The sequence below is a fragment of the Ambystoma mexicanum genome, chromosome 2p (assembly GCF_040938575.1).
Source record: "Ambystoma mexicanum isolate Mex_15411 chromosome 2p, UKY_AmexF1_1, whole genome shotgun sequence".
NCBI classification, from domain to species: domain Eukaryota; kingdom Metazoa; phylum Chordata; class Amphibia; order Caudata; family Ambystomatidae; genus Ambystoma; species Ambystoma mexicanum.
Window position 1 is genome coordinate 1,138,734,359 of NC_090923.1, and position 21,452 is coordinate 1,138,755,810.

The 21,452-nt window shown below is 48.6% G+C and overlaps 1 protein-coding gene across 2 annotated transcripts in view; it reads left to right on the forward strand.

Annotated features, from left to right (window-relative positions):
* The window catches only part of LOC138567224 (5'-3' exonuclease PLD3-like), a 323,411-nt gene that overhangs the window by 259,491 nt on the left and 42,468 nt on the right, over nt 1–21,452 (forward strand). For both annotated transcript variants that reach the window (XM_069645213.1, XM_069645212.1), the window contains one exon: nt 8,612–8,711. In XM_069645213.1, coding sequence (XP_069501314.1) covers nt 8,612–8,711 — 100 coding nt within the window. The remainder of the gene's footprint in view (nt 1–8,611; nt 8,712–21,452) is intronic.

Below are 21,452 nucleotides of genomic sequence, written 5' to 3' on the forward strand. Positions count from 1 at the left end.
TCCTCTTTTGTGCCCATCGATAGGACCCCCGTGAAATCCCCCGTGGGGAAGAAAAAGGGGGGGCAGGGCGTCGTCGTAGATTCGGCCTCGGAGGAGGAGCTGGTCGAAGTCTTAAGCCACGGCCTCGGCGTGGAAGAAGACCGACCCGTCGGGATGGATCCCGACGCAGGTGACGACGACATCGTCGAGGGTACCGACGGGGCCCCTGATCGCCCGTCGGATTCCCCTCTGCCAGCGCCGCGAGACAACTCGGCGGCCATTTTGTTGGCTATACAGTCCTTATGCTCAGAGATAAGGACGAGACTACCGTTGCCGACGGAACCTCTCCCGTCGGGGGACCCAGAACCGGGACCTTCTGGTGTTCCCCCTACCAAGAAAAGAAGGATCCACCCTCCGCCTCCTTTTCAGCCGTCGCGCCCCTTCCAGCCCTCCTCCCCGTCCACCCGAGGGGATGATACGGGGACTGACACGGCAGCGACGGGTACGGACGACGAGGTATACGACGAGGATGTACCGTCGTCGCCTCCCACCAGGGCTTCTCCGCCCGATGAGATTGGATCGTTCCACTCCATGATCACCAGGGCATCCGAGCTTTTCCAACTCTGCCCTGAGGAGAAGAAGAAGGAAGGCTTCCTTTATCAGCGGCGCGAGGCCAAGAGGAAGACGGTCCTCTCAGTGCCTCTCTTGGACGACATTTGGGATGAGGGCCTCACCCTCCTCAAGAACCCTTCCACAACGCCAGCTAGAAGAGACCGGTACGAGAAGAAGTACCGGGTCCCGGACACGGCCCCCCTGTGCCTCCGGGCGCAGCCCACCCCGGACTCCATCGTCTCCGCGGCGGCCAGGAAAAAAGCGGGGGGGGGGGGGGTGCGGCCTCCACATCGACTTCCCCACCGGACGGCGAGGGAAAGAAATTGGACGCTATGGGACGCAGAGTCATCTCGTCTGCGGCGACGACGATTAAAGCGGCCAACGCCTTGGCTATCGTGGCCCGCTACGACAGGGAGCTCTGGTACAAACTGGCTCCCCTGCTGGATTTCTTGCCGGACGACAAGAGGGCAGAGGCCCTGGAGATCCTGCAGGAAGGTGAGGTGGCTTCGGACCACGCCATTACCGTTGCGACGGACATCGCCGACACTGGGTTCCGCCAGTTGGGCAACGGCGTTTGCCTTAGGCGGCGTGGATGGCTCAAGGCTACGGACTTCCGTCAAGACATTCAGACCAGAGTCCTGGACATGCCCTTCGATGGGAACAACCTGTTTGGGAAAACAGTGGACGATTCCCTTCAGGCCATTAAAGCGGACACCGAGACGGCCCGGGCCCTTGGAGTTCTGCAACAACGACGGACGCCCTTTCGGAGCAGCGGAGGCAAGGGCGCCTCCAAAAGTTCCGGCGGCGGTTTCTCCACCTACCGTCAAGCGGCCCGCTCGTCGGCTCAGGAGGCCTACAGAGGACGAGGCAAGTCTGGCGGACCCCGCCGTCGTCGCCAAGGAGGTCAAGGCGGCAAAGCCTCGTCGAAGCAGGATTGAACCGGCCGTGGGGTCGGGCCCCCACCGAAGCACCCCGGTGGGAGGCCGGCTGGCGAGCTTCGTCAGCGTGTGGGAGTCCATCTCCACCGACCGTTGGGTGCTGGACGCCTCGGCCCGGGGCCACGCGCTCGAGTTTCAAAGAAGGTGTCCGCGCGTCCCCCCCGTGGCCAGGAAAGAACTTCACGTCCCTCAACTTCTCCTGGAGGTAAAGGCGATGCTCAGGAAGGGCGCCATCGAACTCGTCCCAAAGAGGCTTCGGGGCTCCGGAGTTTACTCGAGATACTTCCTCGTGAAGAAGAAGACGGGGGGATGGCGCCCCATCCTGGACCTGTGACGTCTGAACAAGTTCATCAAGGCGCAAAAGTTCCGGATGGTCACCCTCCAGCACGTCCTGGGTCAGCTGGAGGAAGGAGACTTCCTGTCGTCGTTGGATTTGGAGGATGCCTACTTCCATATTCCCATCCTAAAGGGGCACCGAAAATTCCTCAGGTTTGTGGTCCAAGGGCGTCACTACCAGTTCAAAGCCCTCCCCTTCGGACTACGGTCGGCACCCAGGGTATTCACCAAGTGCCTTGCACCGGTGGCGGCGCAGCTGCGCCGCGAGGGGATCCACGTCTACCCCTACCTGGACGACTGGCTCATCCGAGCCAAGACGAGGGAGCTCGCCGTGGATCACACGGCAAGGACCGTCCAACTTCTCACGGACCTGGGATTCTCCGTGAACTACGCCAAGTCCCACCTGGTACCCGCGCAAAACGCACTGTTTCTGGGAGCGAAGCTCGACACAGTGTCCCTTCTGGCCTCCCCGTCTGAGGAAAGGACCAGGTCCATCCTGGGCAAGGTACAGCGGATGTTGGTTTCCGACGCGGCCAAGGTGAGGTCCATCAAGTCCCTCCTCGGAATGATGTCTTCTTGCATCTACCTCATTCCCATGTGCAGGCTCCGGATGCGCCCGTTGCAGGAGTTCCTGGACGCGCGCTGGATCCAAACGACGGGCGGCTTCGAGGAGAGGATCACACTCGACGAGAGTTTCCGCCGAGCGGTCCGGTGGTGGGGCATCCGCGCGCATCTGACGGCGGGCATGGACTTCCAGACCCCAGACCACCAGGAGACAGTGACCACGGATGCCTCCCTGGAAGGGTGGGGAGCGCACACCGAAAATCTGCACGCGAGAGGCCTTTGGCTCCCGACGGAGAAGTCCCTCCATATCAACGTCCTGGAGCTCCGTGCAGTGTTCTGGGCCCTCAGGTCCTTCCTTCCGTCCCTCAAGGGCAAGGTGGTGAGGATCTTCACCGACAACACCACCACCATGTTTTACATCAGGAAACAGGGCGGAACCAGGTCCCCAGCACTGTCCAAGGAGGCGCAGGACCTGTGGCATTGGGCCGTCGCCCAAAGGATGTTTCTGGTGCCGTTTCATCTGGCAGGGATAAAAAACACCATCGCCGACTCACTCAGCAGGGAGCTGCGCTCGTGCCACGAGTGGGAACTACGGCAGGATCTAGTGGATCGCCTCTTCCGACGGTGGGGCACACCCCAGATCGACCTGTTCGCGACGGCGACGAACTCCAAGTGCCGGAGGTTCGCCAGCAGGTTTCCCCAGGCGAGGAGCATGGGCGATGCTTTCTCGTTCCCCTGGGAGGGCCTGTTCCTCTACCCGTTCCCTCCTTTGCCACTGCTAATCCGGCTCGTCAACCAGGTCAAGAGGTCACGGTGCAGGATGATCCTCGTCGCACCTGCGTGGCCGAGGCAGATATGGTTCCCGGACCTTCTGGACTTCTCAGCGTCCCCGCCAATCAAGCTGCCGGTGGACGCGGATCTACTCTCCAGGGAAGGAGGCGCCATCCTCCACCACGACCCGAAATCGCTGAACTTGCACACCTGGCTCCTGCAGCGCTAGAGTTTGGAGGATACGACATACCGGCCGACTGCAGAGAGGTTCTTGCAAAGGCCAGGGCGTCCTCGACTCTTAAATGCTACGGACACAAATGGAAGAGGTTCTCTGTCTGGTGCCACGCACAGAAGATTAACCCTCTATGGATTACGGCTCCCCAGGTACTGCAGTACCTGCTGACGCTGGCCAAAGATGGACTGGCACACGCGTCCATCAAGATTCATCTTGCTGCGATCTCCCGATACACCAGAACCACGGGCCGGATGTCCTTGTGGTCTCATCGTCTGGTGAAAGAGTTCATGAAGGGACTGTTCAGATCGTTCCCGCCGGTGAAGGCTCCGGCCCCGGCGTGGGAGCTCAACGTGGTGCTGACCAAGCTCATGGGACCTCCGTTCGAGCCTCTGCACTCGGCCCCATTGAAGTTTCTGTCGTGGAAAACAGCGTTTCTTGTGGCCATCACCTCCGCACGACTGGTGGGAGAGATCCAGGCCCTTTCCTGCAAGGCCCCGTACTTGACTTTTCACGACACGAGGGTAGTGCTCAGGACGCACCCCTCCTTCATGCCCAAGGTACCGTCGGACTTCCATCTCAACGAACCCTTGGTGTTGCCTGTGTTCTTCCCGTCGCCTTCGTCGCCGGCTGAGAGGACTTTGCACTCGCTGGATGTGGCTAGAGCGCTGAAGTTCTACGTGGACCGCACGAAGTGTTTTCGGAAGACGTCACAACTCTTTGTGAACTTTGGACCTGTCAATCAGGGGAAGGCTCTCTCGAAGGCTTCCATTTCCAGATGGCTCTCCGGCTGTATCATGTACTGTCATCGGTTGGCAAACCGACCGCTGCCTGGCCGTCCGAGAGCCCATTCCACCAGAGCGATCGCAGCTACCACGGCGTTCCTTTCTGGTGTGCCCCTGCTGGACATATGCAGGGCTGCTACGTGGAGGTCGACGCACACCTTCACGAAATTCTACTGCGTCGACCGGGATTCCAGGGAGGAGTCCAGGGTCGGCCAAGCAGTGCTGCGCAACCTGTTCGCCTGAGGTGAGCCTGGTGAGGAGGTAAGATGCTTAATGTTGAGTTTGATGTAATGCTTAATGTTGAGCCTTTGCCACCTCCCGTAGTTGTGCATGCGTGTACTGCTATGTATTCTTTATTCATGAGCATGTGAATCCATGCCAGACCCCATGCTGGAGAAGGAACAAGTTACTTACCTGTAACTGTTGTTCTCCAGCATGGGTCTGGCATGGATTCACATGCGAACCCTCCCGCCTACCCCTCTGCGGCTCTTCACTTGGTCATACTGCCACTTCACGTGCTTCCAAATCTGAAGATGGCTGCCAGAGGCGGTGCTTAGGTAGAGGGCAGTCATTGGCTGTGGTCAGTATGACGCAGAGACCAGTGATTGGTTATTACTACGAAAGACAGATCAGAAACGAAACTGATACTGGTTTTTTCTTTACCGAGGATTCCCAGCCTGACGACGGGGAATATTCATGAGCATGTGAATCCATGCCAGACCCATGCTGGAGAACAACAGTTACAGGTAAGTAACTTGTTCCTTCTACATGCTCCTAGGATCAGTGTAAAGGTTACCATCAAAATTCTTCTAGATTCAATATCTGGCTATATTCTACCTTCTTCAGGATTCCAAGGTTAGCGAACATTCTTCATTTCAGCTAGGTTCAGTATCCATGCTAGATTGCACAAATAGCTTAAATTCCATAACAGACTATTCTGTGTTCACCTAATTCAGAGCAATGGCTACATTCTGAGTTCACCTGGAAGTGATATAGTGGCTGCATTCTGGCAAGGATCTGGAATGAAGTGATGGCCACTTTACATCAGTACCTAGAATCAATAAATTGGCTGTATCCTTCATTCACCTAGATTGAAGTCTGGCTGCATTCTGCTATCCTCAGAAACCTGGGAATAAATGATGGCTATTTGGCACAGGTACCTAGAAGCACTTGGTGTATTCATCCACTTGGGTTCATGCCTGGCTGCATTCTGCAATCAAATAGTGTAGGTACACTGGTTGCACTATGACAATCCTCTTTAAAAATGCTATGTATATACCTTAACGGTTGTCTTGCTGCATGCAACCACTGACAATGAGAGTTAGGGCATCGTGTTTTACCTGGCCATTGCTGATGATTGGTTTCGATGCCTGGCTGGGGCCGCTCACGGGAGAAGGGGCACGCTCTGGATCTCCCCCATTCCCCTGCTGGTCACCCGGGCAGGAGCGTCCTGGTTGAGCTATCAAGTGCGGATGTTCTCTGGTCACGAGACTGAAATCGGGGAATTAACGGGATGGGTAAAGTCAGGTTGCAGGAGGGAAAAGCCATGTTTAAGGGCCTTCCTGAAAGTGAGGTGGTCCTCTTGGAGGCAGAGGTTAAAATGGAGGCAGTTCCAGATTGTGGGTGCTTGAACAGAGAAGATCCTCCTAGTCTGGTGAAATTGAATGGGGAATCACTACAATGTGTGAAGAGCCAGATCGGAGGATTCTGAGTTTGTTTTGGAGAAATTCAAGGTCTTTCTTGTGGAGGGCACAGTGGGAGATGCACATGGCTTTGAAAGTGACCCTTTGGCTGTTTGGGAGCCAGGGGAGCACCCTGAGTGCAAGGGATATGTGTTCTCTTGGGCAGAGGGCAGGGAGGATCCTTGCTGCAGAGTTTTTGATCTGTTGGAGCTTTCTGATCTGGGATGCAGGGGTGCCTAGGTAGAGGGAGTTGGTGTAATCTAGCGAGAGGGGATGATGGCCACGATTGCAGAGATTATGTGAGGGTAGGAGAGATGGGGGAAGATTCGCCTGACAACGCGGACATAATAGTGACAAGATCTGGAGACACCGTTGAGGTGGCGAGAGAGAGTAAGGTCCGAGCTGAGGGTGCATCCCAAGTTCTGTACTGTGGTGGCTGCTGCGGGAAGGGTACCTAGGGAGGGCAGCCAGGGGGTCAGTTGGGGGCTGGGAGCGCTGTGTGGCCGCAAATCAGGATTTCAGTTTTGCGTGGATTGAGGAGGAGATGCTGGCTGTCATCCAGTGGTCGATATCTGTTAGGCAGGAGGCGAGGTCTGGTTGCGGAGAGGCCGGGGAGTTTGGAATCTTGCAAATTATTGGAGTGTTGTTGCTGCAGAGGGGTCAAGATGGAGGATGACCACACAGCCTTCTGTGTCTACTGTTCTTTTCATGTCATCTCAGATAGATATATGGGAGGATTCGGTTCCGTGGATCGGTCTGAAGCCAGATTGGGCAGGGTCGAGGAGGCCGTGGGATTCTGTGTAAAGGGAGAGTTGGAAGTATGCTGTGCACTCTAAGAGTTTGGCAATGAAATGGCCTGGGCATGGGATTAGTCTCTCCTTCAAAAAGGTTGTGGAGCCTGGGAGCCACTATTGATGTGGCCAGTTCATTGGTCCTTAAGTCGTACTGTTAATAAACATGTCTTGTACCATCTACTCCTCCTTTGTGGGACCCTACTTAAGTTGTCCGCCTCACCGCATCACACTGGTGGTTGCTCTAGTTCTCTAGTGCATCAACTGCAGCAATGGTATCCACAACAGACTACACGACAAGCTGCGGGCCAATCTGCATAGAGGTTAAAAACATGCCACTCCTCTAGTCTTCCAGCTGAAACCTACTGTTCAGTGATTACATCACCCAAATCTGAGTGATCTTTCAATGGCCCACTATCAAGCACTGGGCCTTATTCAAGCCTCATCTGCCATCTGCTAAAAGATTGGCCTGGGCCCACCAATGTACTCATTGTTCTACTGCCCTTTTGCCAAGCAGATGCCCGAGGTTACCCTACCACAGAGTATCCCTCTGCCTATTGTGGTACAGGCATGGTTAGTAGGAAAAACCTCTATTCACAGGGTTTAAATCTAAGAAACTCCCTTCCGTTTCCTCAGATTTTCTTTGTGTGACTGAATGACGTTTCAGAGAGAGCGGAAAGCGTGCCTATTCCCACATGTGTATGGACTAGACCAGATGAAAAACCCATTGGTCATCCTGAAGTGCTCTCTCGTGTCATACTGAACAGAATCCTTTTTGGTGTCTCCTATATTACCCAACCTACTAACACAAAATGCTCCGGAGCTACTCGGAAGCATGAATACTATCAAGAAAAAATAAATGAAACTGCCCTGTGAGGTTTGTACAGACCGCAAGGTGTTGAAGGAAACGGATATATCCCAAGGAGCAGCGCTGTTGAGAGGTAGAACACTGGTTCATGGCGGGTGTGCACCCTCCATTGAGTATGTGCTCCTCCCTAGCCACAAGATAGGAGAACTCTCCTCTTGAGTGAATGGCTACCATACACTAAAGTTACTATTTCATGTAACCTTTCAGTAAACCTCTCAGAAGTCCGGCAAAGCTGTTAATAGTGGCCACTTCCACTACAAAGGTTCTTTGCTTCTGCAGGAGGTGGGGCTTTATTCATGTAATCGCAGTGTTGCCCAGAATGTCACATCTCTGAACACACTGGAATGCTCGGGGGATTGCAACAACCAAAATTAATCATACATCACTGGGGCTGTCTGCGTGTGATTGACTGCAGTCAGGGTGTTCAAGCAACACACCAACACACTTAAGTCGCTTGTACCAGGTAGACAGAGAGTGGTTACCCACTCTGCAGCCCATGCTAGCGCTACTTGCCAGGCTAAAACTCTTCTAAGATCATAGGCAAACTCAGAGTTGATGAACCTGATAGCCACGTGGAACAGAATCTGAGATGGAGATGATGGAGTCCCATAGAGAAGATAGTGAACAAATGGGTACAGCCAGAGAAATTCTTAAATGACCGACCAGACTTAAGAGGAAGAGCTGCACATGGCCCAAAGGCCTTGTATCCTATTGTCCAGTTGGATATTCTATATGTGTTTTAAAATAGTTTATTTCTTTTAACAGTCTGCACTTTGACAAGTTTTGGTCAACTTGAATATTGACTTTTATTGTTAAGGGGGCTGCTCCCTACTCCTACATACACCTTTACATATACAAATATATGTATTTGGTTAAATCGACCAAAAGTGTTTGTGTTTGGCTCACTCAAAATTGAAGGGAAAAACCTCACACATCTCAGTTTGTCTGGTATGAGTGATCGCCGGCCCTTATACTTTGTGTTTTCACTGCATTCTTGTCTCCCCCTCACCTTACTCCTCTCATTGCTTTTTCTTCTTCCCTTTTCTCACACAGAAACTGTTTGTTGTTCCAGCCACCGAGAAGCAGAAAACATTTCCCTTCACCAGAGTCAACCACAACAAGTACATGGTGACGGACCGCATCGCCTACATCGGTATGGGGGCTTGTTGAGGGGAGGGAAAGAAGCCACCAGAAAAGCATGCGAGGCAAAGACTTTGTAGAGGGACAATGGAACAGATTTCTTTTAGAGAGGCTTAAACGACAAAGTAAAGATCAGGAAAATTAGTTTGTAAGAGTCCAGAGGATTGGGGCCAATCATCCAAACATAACCTTTAGAGAATTACACAGGAAGCATTGAAGCACACTGGACTTAATTTCCCTGCACAATGGTTTGGATGAGAAATTATCTGACTTCTTACTTCCAAGCTGGCAAGATGCACCCTTTACTCGTATAGGTGAGATCATGTTGCCTCTGATCCCATCCCGTACAAAACCAGAATATTCCCAGCAATCACCAGATGGAATTTTGTCTCTTCCTTAAATTTTTCCCAGGCAGAAAATGTCTATGTAGGTACACTATAGGTGCAGTTCCCCTTATCCAACAATAGAGCATCGTTATCCCATTGTCTATCCATCATAAATTGGTGGAATTACACTTTCGGCAAGTCCCTCCTATCCCCAGCTGCCATTTGAGTGCATGTAACCTGTGGAACGATTGTTCTTTCCCTGAACAACATTTTGTTGAACACTTTTTACTTACGGGCGTCAAATGTCATTAGAAGAGCAGTAGGTCTCTCCCCGATCATTCAAAGTGTAGAACTTACCAGAGTGTTCCCAGTTTTGCTCCCAGGTAGCTGGGAATTGATTGTGTGTTCCTACGATAGACAAGCGGAGTGAACACTGACGTTTTAATCATCACCGTTCATGGCTTCATTCTTTTGAAAAGCATGAAATCAGTATTTAAGCATTTGTTTGGGACAAATGTGACTAGGTAGAACAGTAATTTGTGAAGTCTTCCGCTTTACTCCTCCCAGCAGTGTAAAATCCCCATCATTGGGTAAAGTTATTCAGCTTGTTGCCCTGCCTCGCTTTGCAAACATCCACATCATAATTAAATATAAATGAAAATCTAGGTGTTTCCCAAACAATGCCTAATTCTCTTCACTAACTTGAGAATAGGTTTAAATTATATCAAAGGCATGCAGGGGATTGTATGCATGTAACTTTTTTTTACTAAAATTAAAACAAATGTAATCATACACTTCATTTTAACAGAGGGTCACGACCTCTCCACAATCAATCATTTCATCAACTCTTATCAATGCACCGACTTATAAGAAAAACATGCACGTAGTCCTTCTTTCTCCTCTTTGAGCGCTCACATAAAGTCTAAAATATTCAACAACAGCTAAATGGAAAGTTATCAGAATCTCCAAAGATCCTACTGAAGAATGTCAACGAACCCACATATGTCTCCTTTTACTCACTCAAGTGTTGATAAACTGATGCATTCTGTGTGGGAAAAATAGTGTTAATTGTATGTAAGGAGAGTTTCTTAAAGTCACTACCTGGGGTAGTACTTGGAAAGCCAACCTGGTGTTAGCAATGTTATTCACAACCCCAGTTGAGCAAACCCACTCCCTTAAGTAGCCTTGACCAAGCAGCAAGGCTGAACTGAGGAGGATAGAGCTCTGTTGTGTAGTACAGTTAACAGCTAGCATGCTTAATAAGGGAAAGACCCATAATAAAATTATAATATTTATTACAATACTACACTAAGGCACAGTTTAAATATTTCAAGGTAAGTAAAAATACCTACATACTTATGGACAACTCTCAGTTGGGTAACCCAGTATGGGTTGCACACAACTTTAGGAATCACTAGCAGTTATTGACACCAATAAATACATCTGCTAAAGTAGGGAGAACAGATATTAAACACATCTCCTATATAAGCATTCTAAATATAAGGCACCTAGCACCATATAGTATAACTTCAGAAAGCCAGCCCTATCCTGTATAGAGTCACTGCTAGTCTTTTAGTTGTCCCCAAAAGGTTCCTGTGGGGAGAGGTAAATAGCCAGGAGGGCCCACTCAATGGGCAAATGCAAACCTGCAAAAGAGGGACCTAAAGGGCTCCGTCGAGTTCAAGCAAAAGGAAAAAGGAGGCGCATCTATCACCCATGGGGTTCTCAAGGACGAACAATAGAAGTACTGACCCGGATACCACTGCCCTTGGATAGCCCCGGGTAGCAGTTAAGTAAGCAGGACTTATTGCCCAATGCAAACCCAATGTTAAGGGGAGTCTTCAAGAGATATCTCGGGCCCTGAGCCCCTAGAAAGTTAGGATGGGTCCCAGGAAACAGAAAATCGCTGGTAAAAACAAGGATCACTGCTGCAGGCAACGTGCAGGGTCATCTGGTTGCCGGTTCACAGGCGTTCATCGCTGGCCATCATTAGGCTCCTATGGAGACCTCAGATGGTGGTGCAGACACCCAGATTTCATTCCTCGATGGAGAGACCCTCACAGAGATCACTGGCTCATCTCCTGGTGGAGGGAAGCACAGTGGATTTCCAGAGTCTCAGCAGAGCCTCAAGTAACGCTCATGAAAAGTTCCAGCTGTTGGAAAGCAAGAAGTCTTTGCAATGATGAACAGGTGTTGTCCGAGTCTTGCAGAGATAATTCAAAGATTCACGCTCCTACAACTGAAAACTGGCATTGTATCTCAAGCAGGGAAAGTTAGTGGCTTGTCCCACTAGCATAGGGAGGGAGGCACCTCTCCGAGGTCTTCCAGGTCGAGTGGAAGGTCAAGGTTCATGATGTTATGGTACTGGCTGAACTAATGCTGGTTTCTGCAGCATTCCGCTGGCATCCGTCAGTCGTGTTTTTAGGATCTCTTCAGCTCCAGCGGTCGACTTAGTTTCTAGGTCCACTTTGTCTCCTTATATCCAGAAACCCTAGCAACTGCAGCCCCCCAATAAGGACATTTTGCAACATACAAACTTGAAGGTGGCTTTCCAATAGTGGACAGCCACCCTTCCAGAATCTGCCCAGCAACATTCAACCACCTCAAGGAATGTGGGTTGGGGCAAACAGCCCCCGCCTTCCTTCCTGCCAGCAGACACACAAAGAGAACCTTTGCTGGCTTCTTGCAAGGAGCCCGCCAAGGTAAATGAAGAAAGGGAGTCCTCCTTCACCTGGAAAGGTAGGACGGCCAACAAAAGACAGGCCATCTTGAAGAGGGCCTAAAACATATGCACCATTTGAAGTATATGGTCCCATAAAGTGCATTATCTCAGTTCCAAAAGCAGCTGTGAGGCTTCAGAAATGAGAGCCTGACACAAAGTTGTATTTTCCTCAAAATCAGACATTTTATTAAACGAAATGGAGGTTAGGATAATACCTCTCTAGCCCTATTCTAAAGAGAGACTTCCCTACCTAGAAACTAAACCTAAGAGTCTGTCTGTGTCGGGATGTCAGTTATTAAAGAAAGACATGTGTCCTTGTGTCCAAAACGCCCTATTCTGACCCTCACACTAAACAAAACAAAAGGTGCAAGGAAATGTCTTTGTCTAGATGTTGGTGGTCAAAAGTGTTAAAAAAATATATATATAAAGGGTGATTCCAATGAAAATGTTCTCAAAGGTGACCCTTGGATCCAGAGGTTGCTTGCCTTCCCCTGGATTCTTAGATCTCTTTAGCAAATAGTTCCCTTGTGTCCTGAATGTACTCACAAAGTTCTTGTTTAAACAAATACATTCTGTAACAGTCTTTCTGTAGTATTTCTGATATTTTGTAGACGTCCTGGTTTACTCCCCGTCCAGGAATCTTCATACAATTTCAACTGCCTGGTAAACATGCCTGCCAGGACCTCTTTATGCGTTCCAAAATTCCTTAGTTATCACAGTTCCTTGATTATACCACATTAGCATATACAGTGAGGTGTCTGGTATATTTGTCTGTGGTATACTTTATTCAATCTTCTCCCAACACTGGCACATCATGCATCTATACCAGTGGCGTAGCAGGGGCCACTGCGATGCAGGGGGGTCCCGCCATGCAATGTCCAGCCTCTGGAATCTTCTGAAATGATTTCTTTCAGAAAGAAATGCTCCAGTTGCACCACAGGATAAAGGAGCAATCGACTGCGCAACTGGAGCATTTCATTGTAATGTAGGTGCCCCCTCTGTGCATATCAGGAACAAGGAAGCAGGGAGAGCCCCTGGCTTCCTTGTTCCGGTCAGCGTGGTGGTGATCAGGGAGCTCAGCCGGATGCCAGCGATTGCTGCAGCCTTTGAACAGGTGAGGTGCTGCCTAGGGGGTGAGGAAATGTTAAAAGTGCAGATGCCTGCTTGGAGCTGTGGGGCCCCTGCAAGGCTGATTTGGAAGACGGGGCCTGGGAGCCTTCCAATCCTGCCTGTTGCCTCTTTAATTACAATGGTTGCGATAGCAATAGCTCCCACAAGGGGCCCCTGATTCTTCCTCTCCCCCCCCCCCCCCCCGGAACGTCTTCCACCTGTCGGGGTGACAAATGAAAGGCCTCTGTAAGTGGGTATCACCGGAGACGGGAGTTTTGCAATCGTTAGCTCTCTTAAAGCTTTCCCTAGCTTTACAATGCAAACAAGCTCAGTCACAAAATCTTTAGGAGGCCAGTATATAACTCGGATGTCTGCTCACTATAGTGAGTTTGACCAAGGATGACCTTCATGTATTTTTGGTTGCTGGTAGTTCATCTGCAGAACTAGAATAGATCATTTTCCTAGTTTCAAATTTGAACAGATATGTGACCATTTTTGGAACTGGATCACTGTTACCAAGAACATCCCCAAATTGTAAAGATATCTCCCAGGTGGGGTCTACATGCGAGTTCCATTTTTTTTACTGAGCGTACAGTTGCTGTTTAATTGTCTTTGCATGGACGGCCATAAAGATAGAAGTAGGACAGGATAACCTGGCACGCAATGGACCATAAACGCAGACTGTGCGTGCCAGTGTTCTTGGTACTCTTCAGGTGTTAACCCCCCACCTACCTGCCTGTAATCCACTGACACCCATGTTTGTGATTAATTATTATGCCTATCCTTCTGGGGGTAAGCCGCAGGATTCACGCATCACCTTTGGCTATGGTTGCCAGTGTGAATGAAGTAAATGACAGACAATGTTGTGTGAATGGGTGCCTGTGTGTAGTGTAGTGCTGGAATTGGACAAGGGGAGATCAGGGGGGGCTGATAGTCAGGGTGTGGCTGGGACTGATGAGCGGAGCTAGGTGTCGAATAATGTGAGTCCTGAATATTGGATGCTGGATGCTTTGCATACAAACAAAGTACATTTTGGAAACATAAGAATGACCACCAATTTAACAAACATGTCTGTGATAGTAATTAAAATGTGCATTCCTACTGAGCATGCAATGCACACTTGGTATTTTGCTGATTTCATCTGTCAGAATCATCATCATGACAGTAAAGTATGTACAAACTATGAGACTTATATGCCGCTTTGGACTGTTTCAATGTTGGTTTGGGCTGTCCTTGTTAGCAAACAATGACTTTCAGATGCAGTTTGTGAAGGCAATATCGCTGCATGTATTGAGACTCCGAACACACAGCGTTTTGAATACTTGTGGCAGTCTGGGACAGAGAGCTTCCTCAATTTATGGAGGGTTTGAGCTTCGGGTCTACACTGAATGGTGCTCCAGCAAGAGCATTTTTACCGAAGCGCAGCTCCACCTTGTTCTGACCTAATACATTCCCTGCGTGTGTGTGAGTTGTGGTTAGCTCGGCCGTTGTGCTGTTTGGGTGTGGGCTAAAGGGCAGTTGCTCGGTGGGGAGGGGTTGGTGAGTTGCGGGAGGGTTTGCGCATTTTTGTCACATCCATCCATGATAAAGCAAGCTTCAAGCATGATATGCTATTAGCTGGCTAGACTAGCATTTGGGTGCAGGCAGTCTAGCCAATTCTTACTATAGCATGACATTTCTTACTGGTGATGTCTGATAAAGCAAGCATTTTTATGGAGCCAGTTTGGACATGCTTTCTTATTGTGGCATGGCATTTTTAATGGAGAAGCCAACAGGAGTATATCTTCTGCAGGGACACTGGCATATATTGGCTGATGGACATGTTTGCTTATAGTATCATTATTGCCATTCTGTGCAAAGCAAAAATGTGCATGTTATTTTCATATATGGGAATACAGGCATATACATAGGTGCTGCCAAAGTGGACATGTATGGACACAGCCCACGTGAATATGATTTGATACTGGCATATATTGTGGGGAAATGCATTATGCAAATGCTGCTGTGTACTGTTGGTGAATTGCTTCTGTTGGATTTTCGGGTTAAAACCAATTGCAAATTGTCTGGCTTTTTAACCAGTTGTACAGAGTGTTTATATAACACACCATTTTAGCCTAGTATTCAAATATATTCCTCGGGGACGTAGGGACCCTTCCCCACCTGAACCACTTTTGGTTGGTTCGAACTCCATCGCTATGCTCGCATGCTCTGGCACATTTGTGGGAAATGTTTACACCCCTCCAGTTAACATGATCACCAGTCGCCAATGGGTGAGTGGCTGGTGGGTGAATGAGTATGAATGTGTGTATGCAGGGCTGGTGCGCAGGCAAGGGGCATTGTATCATGGATGTTTGTGGTATTTTTGGGCAAGCCAACTTGATGAATGTTATATAAGTAAATGTTTTCTTATTGTGGCATTGCATGTTTTACTGGTGTTAAAGGCAAAGTCAACATGATGAGTCTTCTTACATATTGGGTGGAAGCACATGTGCAGCCAAACAAGGACATTCTTCCTTACTGTAGCATTTCATGTTTTACTGACATTGAAGGCCAATTCAACATGAGAATTCTTATATGGTGGTGCAGGGATTGGGCAAATAATTTGTGCAGCAGCAATAACATTTTTCCGTCTTGTGGCAGGAGAGTTTTACTGGCATTAAGGGCAAAGCCAAAAAGGTAGTGTTCATACATTGATTGATATTTTATTTCTACCGCGCTCGTACACAAGTGTTTCAGAGCACGACAAAGCAAGGGAGGGGAACAGGGGAGAACAAAACAGCGATCTTACTAGGCCCAGTGACATTGAGAACGCGCAAGTGCATTGGTGAGGGGGAGGGGAAAAGTGCATGGAAGGAGGGAGAAGTGGAAATTGCGAAGTAGAGGAGAAACAGATAAATAACAATAAATAAATAATAAAGGCAACAAACAGTGGTAATGCAGCAATTTGCAAGTGCTAGGTTTAAGGCAGCAGACGGGGTAGGTCTGATAAGTGCAGGAAGAAAAAGGGGGAGGCTGTATGGGTACAGATACAGACCCCAGTGCAAGGGGTGGCCTGGAGGGAGTGCGAGAGGGTGGCAGGGTGAGCAGGTACCTGGGCCCGAAGGACAGAGGGTGGCCGGGTGAACAGTGCCAAGAGAGAACAGATCAGCAGGGGAGAGGGGGAGCGAAGGCAGAAGAAAAGAGGAAGGTCTTGAGGTGCTTCCGGAACCGGAGATGGTTCTCCTCAAGGTTTAGAGTGGCAGGGAGGCTGTTCCAGAGGGAGGCCCCAGCCGAAGACCGAGATCTACCCCCAACTCGTTTCTTTGAAAAACGACTGACCCTGAGGGAGTTGGAGGTAGAGGAGCGAAGAGCTCGAGAGGGGAGGAATTTGCGGAGGAATAGCTGAAGGTATTTTGGACTCAGGCCCCAGAAAGCCTTGTGGACAATGCAGAGGGTTTTGAATTTAATCCTTGCATCCACTGGGAGCCAGTGGAGAGATTTCAGAGCTGGAGGGATACATGGGGATACTGGAAGTGCCAGCATGAACATGTTTTCTTATGGTATCATAACTGTGCATAATATTACTGGCCACACAAAGAGTTGGCTGGTACATTCAAGTGTCAGGAGCCAGGTGCAGAACCCTTGTTTCTACACTAGGTGAACGATTTAAGGTTTGATTAAAACACATACTCCCATCTTTCGCCTAGTGCAGTGCGCAGCATATACTTCCAGCAGCATGATCATCATGCACATTGTACATGCATGGTGGACCAGGAATGCCCTGAGTGGAGGACGGCCTGTCCTTTGCTGAGCTAGAAGTGGGGTGGGGCCCATTTTGTGTCACACCACTGATATATACTTAATTGGGGTCTGCATTGAAACATTCTTTTTATTGGGTGCTGAACTAATACTTTGCCTTGACTGCATGTAAACAACCTTGATAAACACTTGATTGTGCGCTTGTAGGAACGCCCCACAGTCGCAGCTCCTTTGGGCAGACTCAACGGTTCCTTCCAGCGTCTCTGATTGCTGCTTACACTTCTTTAGTGTGATTCCTTTACCCACTTCCCAGTTTGGAGTGTGCAAACGTTCTCCCTTTGTCCTGCGTGGGTCTACGGTCACCTGCCTGGGCTGGAGAATGCTGGCGCTTCAAGCTGCAGGAGCTGCGGTGTGGCTCCCAGCGTCTCCACGTCCCTTCTTGCTCGCACGCAGTACTTTTCCTCTTCTCTCAGCGGTTCTCTCCATAACACCAGCTCCGTCTGTGTGCTTCTCATTCCTGAGCCTCAACGTGGGCAGCAACATCTCCTTCTGCTCAGTTGCCGCCTTAAACATTTTCCACTTATTGCAGGTTTGGAGAAACAACTAGTCTCCATATTAAACTTTGAGCACCTGTCAGTTTGCATAAAACTACCTTGTCGTCCTCGTCTCAGTACCTGGGTGGTTATGGGAGTTGGAGTCCATAATAGTCTGGGACGTTTAACTCCTGGATAGTTTTTTTTGTGAATCTAGGAGGTGGGGGTGGCAGGGTATACCGCGTCTTGACCAATGGAGTCAAAACGTCTCCTCAGTAGCTTTCTCCTCCTATGTGATCCTCCCTCATGAAACCACCCACAGGGTCAGGATCAGATGGTGGCTGCCGTAGCCTGCCCACATGGGAGGAGGTCACCGCTGGGGAATCCGTGATGACTCCACTGGATTCAGCACACAGTCCAGGACAATGCATCTGAAAAATAGGTTAAAAAAAGTAAAGACTGCCACCAGCCTGTTCCGAGGGTGCTGAGAAAGTAGCAAAAATGGTACTTATAACAAAGATAAGGGGATACAAATTGTTCCCACCGAATGCCATGGAAGATGGGTTGTGCCGCAAACAGTAAAAGACAGTGTGCTCTCTAGGGACTCATCAGTGAACTCAAAACGATATTGCAAAGGGAGGCCCAGTGTAGAAAGCACTTGTGGTACTTGTCTCCCGAGGGAGTCTCATGTGCCGTAGAGTGAGGATGCATTGGTAGGAACTATGCTTAAGTTGGTTGAAGAGGTCTCTAGTTGTGCTGTTTGTCGGGAGGAGTTTTCACTTGTCATGGATGTGTATTGTTGTTGGAACAGTGATGAAGCCCAATGCATTGTTTTAGGGTCGTCAAGTGGAGTGACTCAGCGGGCCGGGGCCTGAGGTAGTGGACTGTGAGCCCTGGGTTGCTATGGGGAGGATCTCCTGATTCCACAAAAGGCTTTTGGCCTTTAAAAAGCTGTCCATGTGCAGAATGTCAGGGATCCAAAAACGTAGTTCTGCAATGTCCCATGAAACAACATCCGCAAAGTAAGACTGTTTATGATCACATTAGTTTGTGCTCCACGAAAACTGACTGGGCAGAGAGAATCCAACGCGGATCAGGTCAAGAGCTAAACAAACATGTGCACGTAGAAACCTCACTGTTCAATTCCATGATGGCAGTTCAGCATTTCAATCTGCGGTCTGCCTACCAGTCCAAAACAAGTTACACCACCTATAGAAAAATCTACTAGGCAAGAACCAATATGATATTGAGATTCATAACACCTAGGTGGAAACACTTGAGGACCCCAAACCTGAGGGAGGGAGTATCAGGATATATAAACACCTGAGAGGAAAAAGCAGGATCTGTGTGTTTGAAGCAAGTCAGAAGCAGAGTTCTAAGTGAGTTGGCAACTCAAGCAAGATCTGGGAGAAGGCAACTGAGGGAAGAAAGAAGGGAGTGGAGGAGACTGGGGGCTAGAGGGGAGAAGGAAGAACATTCAGTGGTGGCCAGAAGATAGTGTAACGTGCGAGGCGGAGAAGATAATTGGGTAGTGGCAGGAGAGTCAAAGGTGGTGGTGGGACGGGAGACTAAGGTTGTGGCTGGAGGAGAGTGTAAAGAGGTGGCCAGAGGGTGACATGTGGTGGCATTTGGATGAAAATACAATATGCCAGAAAGAAGAGAGTATAAGGTGGTGGTAGTAGAAGAATACCGGGTAGTGGTGGGGGAAGAGTATAAAGTGGTGGTAAGAGAAGAATACATGGTGGTGACAGGAGGGAGTCAGTAGAAGGAGGCTCAGAAACAGGAATAGGTGATCAGGATTAGGAGGTCCAGTACCAGTAAGAATAGAAAGGTACAAGAGTTCATGCATCACACACAGAACAGGCTAGGGTTGAGGTCATATATGAAGGGGTCAATCCCACTGTGACAGGGGGAACATGAGCATATGGTGCATTGAGGAGGGATAGGAACAGATGAGAGTAAGACCAGAGCTGCAGAGTGAAGAAATTGGGTCTCCATGGTAGTGAGGTGTTGGGCGTTCACAAAGATGTTGACACCAAACCAAGTGAAGTGTTGGCATAGAAATTCTGTGCCTAGTTGTAGGAGTTACTTTGAAAGTTCACAAGGCTTTTGGGTAATTCCTCAGCACTCACTCTCCCGTTGGTTCTAAATGTATCCTTTGGCTTGTATCCTGTTGAACTTGGGTTATGATCACATTTGGCTCCTCGTGCAGAATCTGCAGGCATTGCCGTCCCTGCCATTAGCCTCAATAGCATCTGGGGTTTGGCTGAGAAGGGTAGTGTCACAGATGGCTGAAGAAAAACACCAACAACCAGAGATAGTTGAAGGGGTTTTATTGATTTAGCAGGATGCTAAGTCCATTCCACACTCTGTTGTCTAGAAGAGAGGCAGACTTAAGTTTTCACAGTGCAGATAAGACCCGAATGTCTGTCACTGTACTGAATTGAAAGGCCCTAGAGTGTGTCTCATTAGGGTTGAGTGGTGCAACAGGGGAGTCTACAGAGACAGACCTAGTTATACTTATCAGGTCCAGAATTTTACTGATTATTTCCAGGTTTATTTGACTGCAGAAGTGCATTGGTGAACTACTGGGGAATCCATGACCCTTGCCCAGCGGATGTCTTTCTGGTAAAAGGCCAGTAGCCCTTTGTTGATGTAACTGGCGGGGACTAATTAAAGGTGAAGAGGGGATCCTACCCATGCCACCCCTGGGCCTATCACTCGGATGACACCAAGTCAAGGCTGGGGACTTTGCAACAACACCCAAAAGTAACAGTGGGCAAAGCTACAGTGGGACACGGGAGACAATTAATGGGATGCATGGGAGAAAACTCCACCAGGCAGAATCAAAGTGGGACACCCGGGAGCAGTAGAGTCTAAAGTAGAAAGTAGAATGGTGAGCTAGCTTGTAAGGAGCACAAACCATCTAGCCATATATAGTAAAGCATAACTTGACATAGCAAGCATGAAAAGGTGTGACAGACACCACAACATTAGAAATGGAGAACAGAAAAAAATGACCACATTTGTTTTCCCATTAAAAACTAAGGCATATCTGATGCATTCTTCATTTTGGAGCCATCAGGTGAGCATCTTTCAACCCCTACTTTCATCACACATTCGCTCTGCAAATGTTTTTTTATTATAAAGTAATTGTTTCCCATTATAACTGTCTGTAAGATGTTTTTTAAAACATTAATGTGTATCTCTAGGTGACGCCCTTTGATTGCCTTAAATATTATTACTATTACTAGGTTTTTAATCTGTGCCAGCTCACCACCGCAGTAGTCTCGAAGCGTGAAAATCTTGTCTGAGTTAAGGTGAATTAATGTGAAAATATTGTTGCTAAACCTTTTCACTCGTACCACACCATATCGGGCCAGTAAGTTCCCAGTTGCTATTTCTATGGAAAACGAATGTCCTTGCCCTAGAGCAGAGGAAAGGGGTGACCAATTGCCTTGAAGAAGAATAACATTCTATTTTGTAACCTTGTTGGGGTAGCAGGGGCATTTCAACTCATTGTTTGGGGTACACTGTGTAGCCTCTTTCGTTACCAATGCAGCGAGAGCTGTCCCATTTGCTTTTTCATATTCACTTGTAAACGGCAGCACAATGCACTTTAATCAGAGGGCTGCAGGGACATATTGGGTCTCATCTGCTTTTCTCTAAAGTAAATTTGTGTTCCTTTTTAAATATGTCCAGAATAGGCTGTTGGCAGTGAACCCATTTTTTCTTATTTTACGAGTGCACTACTGTGCACATTAGTTTTAATCATGATGGCTTTTTTTGTCAAACATTTTATTGATTTTCATGCTAGTCAAACAGGTGATGAGCCAAAAACAATTAGATAGGTCAACAATCAATAGAACAAAATCACCTCCACCTACTTCTCAACTTGAACATGGAAAGGAAACGGGAACAACCATGACAACATATCATGAGCGCAAGTTATGTGAAACTGCATTTCCATTTTATTCACCTCATCTACTATTAATATTATGAAAAGTAAATGTTATTCTTGATGTCAATAATCTTATGCTTCAATATGTCCCCCCCCATCCTCCACTGCTTCCATTGCTAGTCAGAATTATTCCTCTGCATATCGAACAGATTGACCACACTCAAGTGCTGAGGACATGTAACAATTCTAGTCTGAGAATAAAAAGGATAATACAATCCCCAACTTTTTAGCCAAGGACATATGGTTTTCCATTCAATTTGCAGATCATTTCTCCATTGCCAGCAACTTCCAGAGCCACCATAGATAAACATGCAGGGTTTTTGGATCCTTCCGTCTGGCTCCAATGATTATTTTGGCTGCTAAC